Below are 6,615 nucleotides of genomic sequence, written 5' to 3' on the forward strand. Positions count from 1 at the left end.
GAAGAAGAGGAGAGAGAAGAAGAGGAGAGAGAAGAAGGGAGAGGAGCGGAGAGAAGAAGGAGAGAAGAGAAGAAGAGAAGAGAAGAAGAGAGGAGAGAAGAGAAGAAGAGGAGAGAGAAGGAGGAGAGAAGAGAAGAAGAGAGGAGAGAAGGAGGAGAGAAGAGAAGAAGAGAGGAGAGAAGAGAAGAAGAGGAGAGAGAAGAAGAGGAGAGAGAAGGGAGAGGAGAGAAGGAGGAGAGGAGAGAAGCAGGAGAGAAGAGAGGAGAGAAGGAGGAGAGAAGAGAAGAAGAGGAGAGAGAAGAGAGGAGAGAAGAAGAGAAGAAGGGAGAGGAGAGAAGGAGGAGATGAGAGGAGAGAAGGATTAGGAGGCACTGGGCCCCTCACTCCTCTCCTCTTCAAAGCTTTAATATCAGCGCTTGGCCACAATAAACCAACACGTTTTGGGGTAGAAATGTCTTCATCAGGAGACCCCAACATGGCGCCATCCCTACCATCAGTGTCTGAGAAGATGAGGAAAGTGAGGCGGGGATGGAACCATGTTGGGTCCTCCCCCTGAAAAACAGTCCAATGGGAGCTCCAGGGCTGCTGGGAGTCTAAAGTCTTGTAATATAACGGTTTGTTAATGATAAGCCGACGCGTTTTGGCTTACAAATCCCCCCCTCCCTTCCTCAGGATTACGAATCTTATGTGTCACCAGGAGGACTCAACATGGCGCCACCCCCACCTCCTGTTCCTCCACATTCATCTTCTTAATCATTGATGGTGAGGATTGTTTTGGGGTACAAATGTTTCCCCCATTTGTCAGGACTCAAAATCTTATGTGTTATCACAACGTAACATGGCGCCATCCCCACCCCCCACCTCCCGTTCCTCAGTTCATCTTCTCAACCATTGATGGTGGTGAGGAGCAGGATTCAACATGGCGCCACCCCCACCTCCCGTCTCTTGATTCCTCTTCTCAACCATTGATGGTGGTGAGGATCAGGATTCAACATGGCGCCACCCCCACATCCCGTCTCTTGATTCCTCTTCTCAACCATTGATGGTGGTGAGGATCAGGATTCAACATGGCGCCACCCCCACCTCCCGTCTCTTGATTCCTCTTCTCAACCATTGATGGTGGTGAGGATCAGGATTCAACATGGCGCCATCACCACCTCCCGTCTCTTGATTCCTCTTCTCAACCATTGATGGTGGTGAGGATCAGGATTCAACATGGCGCCATCACCACCTCCCGTCTCTTGATTCCTCTTCTCAACCATTGATGGTGGTGAGGATCAGGATTCAACATGGCGCCATCACCACCTCCCGTCTCTTGATTCCTCTTCTCAACCATTGATGGTGGTGATGGCGCCATGTTGAGTCCTCCTGATCAGGATTTATCATGGCGCCATCACCACCTCCCTTTCCTCCATTCATCTCAACCATTGATGGCGCCACATGGAGTCCTCCTGATGACACAGAAGATTTCAAGCCCTGACGAAGTGGGGGGGGGGACATTTGTACCCCAAAACAATCCCCACTATCAATTGTTGATGAATGAAGGAACGGGAGGCGGGGGTGGCGCCATGTTCAGGACTCCTGATCAGGATTTAAGGAACGGGAGGCGGGGGTGGCGCCATGCTGAGGACTCCCGATGAAGTGAGGAGACATTTGGCTTATCGAGGACAAAGGAGAAATATTCCGGGACTTGTGACTCCTGGGAGGTCCGGAGACCCCACTGGACATTTCTGAGGTGAATTCCGATCTTTGGGTCCCCTGGGTGGGGGTTGGGTGTCTGTACAGCTTCATTGGAGCCTTTGCACACTATGTGAGTTTGATTGAAAAGGGCGCGTTGGGGAAATGTGACTGAAGAATCTTCGCAGAGTTTAGGGAAAGAAGAAACGTTATCAGCCGGCAATGAGGATGTAAAAATCCAGAATGACCCCGAGGACGGGGGGCAGAGTCCAGTTCCTCGGCGACCTATGGAGATAAAATCACACCGCGCTCTTCCTGGAGATCTTCCAATATAATGTAGAATGAGGAGGGTTCCCGGGGTACAGCCAGCGAGGTCTATAAAAGGCTGCAGACAAATAATACGACCCCCCCCTCCCCCATGGACATCGGAAAGATCCAACAGCAATCCAGGAGGTGGCCTACAGCCAATCAGATTCAACGATTTGTAACCCAGAAGATCCGTGTTTTTCTCCCCGGGGTTCTTCCTTAAATCCCATTCAGTCTTGCACAGGTGTACTGGCTCCTCCCCTTCAGTCTTCCACAGATGTACCGGCTCCTCCCCTTCAGTCTTGTACAGGTGTACTGGCTCCTCCCCTTCAGTCTTGTACAGGTGTACTGGCTCCTCCCCTTCAGTCTTGCACAGGTGTACCGGCTCCTCCCCCTTCAGTCTTGCACAGGTGTACCGGCTCCTCCCCCTTCAGTCTTGCACAGGTGCACCGGCTGCCCCCCTTCAGTCTTGCACAGGTGTACTGGCTCCTCCCCTTCAGTCTTGCACAGGTGCACCGGCTCCTCCCCCTTCAGTCTTGCACAGGTGTACTGGCTCCTCCCCTTCAGTCTTGCACAGGTGTACTGGCTCCTCCCCTTCAGTCTTGTACAGGTGTACTGGCTCCTCCCCTTCAGTCTTGCACAGGTGTACCGGCTCCTCCCCCTTCAGTCTTGCACAGGTGTACCGGCTCCTCCCCCTTCAGTCTTGCACAGGTGCACCGGCTCCCCCCCTTCAGTCTTGCACAGGTGTACTGGCTCCTCCCCTTCAGTCTTGCACAGGCGCACCGGCTCCTCCCCCTTCAGTCTTGCACAGGTGTACTGGCTCCTCCCCTTCAGTCTTGCACAGGTGTACTGGCTCCTCCCCTTCAGTCTTGTACAGGTGTACTGGCTCCTCCCCTTCAGTCTTGCACAGGTGTACCGGCTCCTCCCCCTTCAGTCTTGCACAGGTGTACCGGCTCCCCCCCTTCAGTCTTGCACAGGTGTACTGGCTCCTCCCCTTCAGTCTTGCACAGGTGCACCGGCTCCTCCCCCTTCAGTCTTGCACAGGTGTACTGGCTCCTCCCCTTCAGTCTTGCACAGGTGTACTGGCTCCTCCCCATCAGTCTTGTACAGGTGTACTGGCTCCTCCCCTTCAGTCTTGCACAGGTGTACCGGCTCCTCCCCCTTCAGTCTTGCACAGGTGCACCGGCTCCCCCCCTTCAGTCTTGCACAGGTGTACTGGCTCCTCCCCTTCAGTCTTGCACAGGTGCACCGGCTCCTCCCCCTTCAGTCTTGCACAGGTGTACTGGCTCCTCCCCTTCAGTCTTGCACAGGTGTACTGGCTCCTCCCCTTCAGTCTTGCACAGGTGCACCAGCTCCTCCCCCTTCAGTCTTGCACAGGTGTACTGGCTCCTCCCCTTCAGTCTTGCACAGGTGTACCGGCTCCTCCCCCTTCAGTCTTACACATGTGTACCGGCTCCTCCCCTTCAGTCTTGCACAGGTGTACCGGCTCCTCCCCTTCAGTCTTGCACAGGTGTACTGGCTCCTCCCCTTCAGTCTTGCACAGATGTACTGGCTCCTCCCCCTTCAGTCTTGCACAGGTGTACCGGCTCCTCCCCTTCAGTCTTGCACAGGTGTACCGGCTCCTCCCCTTCAGTCTTGCACAGGTGTACCGGCTCCTCCTCTTCAGTCTTGCCCAGGTGTACCAGCTCCTCCCCCTTTAGTCTTGCACAGGTGGACTGCCTCCTCCCCTTCGGTCTTGCACAGGTGTACTGGCTCCTCCCCTTCAGTCTTGCACAGGTGTACTGGCTCCTCCCCTTCAGTCTTGCACATGTGTACTGGCTCCTCCCCTTCAGTCTTGCACAGGTGTACTGGCTCCTCCCCTTCAGTCTTGCACAGGTGTACTGGCTCCTCCCCTTTAGTCTTGCACAGGTGTACTGGCTCCTCCCCTTCAGTCTTGCACAGGTGTACTGGCTCCTCCCCTTTAGTCTTGCACAGGTGTACTGGCTCCTCTCCTTCAGTCTTGTACAGGTGTACTGGCTCCTCCCCTTTAGTCTTGCACAGGTGTACTGGCTCCTCCCCTTCAGTCTTGCACAGGTGTACTGGCTCCTCCCCTTTAGTCTTGCACAGGTGTACTGGCTCCTCCCCTTTAGTCTTGCACAGGTGTACTGGCTCCTCCCCTTCAGTCTTGCACAGGTGTACTGGCTCCTCCCCTTTAGTCTTGCACAGGTGTACTGGCTCCTCTCCTTCAGTCTTGCACAGGTGTACTGGCTCCTCTCCTTCAGTCTTGTACAGGTGTACCGGCTCCTCCCCCTCAGTCTTGTACAGGTGTACTGGCTCCTCCCCTTTAGTCTTGCACAGGTGTACTGGCTCCTCCCCCTTCAGTCTTGTACAGGTGTACCGGCTCCTCCCCCTTCAGTCTTGCACAGGTGTACCGGCTCCTCTCCTTCAGTCTTGCACAGGTGTATGGCTCCTCCCCCTTCAGTCTTGCACAGGTGTACCGGCTCCTCCCCTTCAGTCTTGCACAGGTGTACTGGCTCCTCCCCTTCAGTCTTGCACAGGTGTACTGGCTCCTCCCCTTCAGTCTTGCACAGGTGTACTGGCTCCTCCCCTTTAGTCTTGCACAGGTGTACTTGCTTCTTATTTTCGGATTTCCATTCTTTTGAAATAACGAACGACCCAAGAAATGAAAAAAATAAAAAAAAAGAATGAAAAGAAAACAAACGCATTGAGTTCCGGACTCCAGGAAGGGCCACAATTGTCGGAATGGGGTCACAATGCATTTCATGTGACATAAGTGACACCTAGTGGTGGGAAACCGTACAGCATTGACTTTTCTCAGGTAATGAAATTTGTACCGACAGGAAATGGCAGATTTCCCAAATGTTGTCACAAGACTTTAATATTGTGGGGGGGGGGGGCGGGTTGGGGGGCAGTTTTATCTTTTTATTAGCATCTTATTCTTATTGGGGGGGGGGGGTTGGGGGGCAGCAGGATTTTCGCCGTCGTAGCACACAAAAGAGTTTTTACTTCAATATTTAATCACACAATACAGAAAAGCCAATAAAATTCCAACTTTATCGAAATCTCCCTCTTGACGGTCACCCCCCCTCCCCTCCCCCCCAGGGGTGGGGCCCCTAATACCTGGGAGGCTTCTTCCAGAGTCTCCACGCGTTTCGTGCCAAAACCGCTTCTTCAGGAGAGGGACAGAGGAAGCACAATACTGAAAATGAAATATAAAAATATATAAACATATACCTAGCGTCGTATCGAGACCCAGGATCTGACAAAAGTAAGTACACCCCTCTATCCTCTCATGTGACAAGACTGAAGAAATGACACTTTGTATCTACAATGTTGTGTAGTGGGTGTACAGGGGGGAGGGGAGGAGTGTACATGGGGGGGTGGGGTGTACAGGGGGGGGAGGGGAGGAGTGTACATGGGGGGGTGTACACAGGGGGGGCGGTGTACACAGGGGGGGAGGGGTGTACGGGGGGGGAGGGGAGGAGTGTACATGGGGGGGTGTACACAGGGAGGGGGGGGGGTGTACACAGGGGGGGGGAGTGTACACAGGGGGGGTGTACACGGGGGGGTTTGTGTAGTGAGTGTACATGGGGGGGGAAGTCCTGCAGGTGGGGAGGGAAGTCCTGCAGGTGGGGGGGTAACAAATGGGTTCTCAGGAGAGGTCCAGGCTGTTCGGATGAAGGGGGGGAGTCCTGCAGGTGGGGGGGGGGAGTTCTGCAGGTGGGGGTGGGGGGGTAACAAATGGGTTCTCAGGAGAGGTCCAGGCTGTTCGGATGAAGGGGGGGAGTCCTGCAGGTGGGGGGGGGGAGTTCTGCAGGTGGGGGTGGGGGGGTAACAAATGGGTTCTCAGGAGAGGTCCAGGCTGTTCAGATGAAGGGGGGGGAGTTCTGCAGGGGGGGGGATTCTGCAGGTGGGGGGGGAAGTCCTGCAGGTGGGGGGGGAGTTCTGCAGGTGGGGGGGGGGAGTGAGAAAGATTTGGAATACTCCACATTTTCTCATTGATGGTAAGATCGGGTAACCATGGCAACCAGAACAGAGGACCTCTCTGGCTATTCTGCGCCCCTCTGAAAGTTCCCCGGCTGCCCCCCCTCCCCCATGCCACACCAGAGACCACTGCACTCACCTTCCACAAGCCACTGAGAGGTGGCATGGAGGCTGTTGGCATACAGGACCGGGGGGGCCTCGGAGAGCCTGCATAGGCGCCACTGATAGATGGGATCGGGAGCTGAAGACGGAGGCGGAGCTGAGAGGCCTGTAAATGATGTCATCGGTTGCTAGGACGCCGGCGGTCCTAACAACCAGTGACTGCATTGGGGAGGAGCAAAAATTGCGGCCAGATTTTCTCCCAGGAGAGCACCCATTGAGGAATGACTACTGATTGGAGCCCGGGGCTGAATTCCGCAGGACCCCGGGACTTACATTACATGGCGGGACCCCGGGACTTACATTACATGGCGGGACCCCGGGACTTACATTACATGGCGGGACCCCGGGACTTACATTACATGGCGGGACCCCGGGACTTACATTACATGGCGGGACCCCGGGACTTACATTACATGGCGGGACCCCGGGACTTACATTCCATGGCGGGACAGTCCTGCGGAATCCGGGACTTACATTACATGGCGG

General features: G+C 55.0%; 1 protein-coding gene across 1 annotated transcript in view; it reads right to left on the minus strand.

The window, feature by feature from the left end:
* LOC120921962 overlaps nucleotides 1-1,357 on the minus strand; it is a 47,829-nt gene extending 46,472 nt beyond the window's left edge. The window contains exon 1 of the mRNA XM_040334475.1: nucleotides 1,303-1,357. Coding sequence (XP_040190409.1) covers nucleotides 1,303-1,357 — 55 coding nt within the window. The remainder of the gene's footprint in view (nucleotides 1-1,302) is intronic.
* Nucleotides 1,358-6,615: the final 5,258 nt, after the last annotated feature.

This window comes from Rana temporaria (assembly GCF_905171775.1).
Source record: "Rana temporaria chromosome 9 unlocalized genomic scaffold, aRanTem1.1 chr9z, whole genome shotgun sequence".
Lineage (NCBI taxonomy): Eukaryota > Metazoa > Chordata > Amphibia > Anura > Ranidae > Rana > Rana temporaria.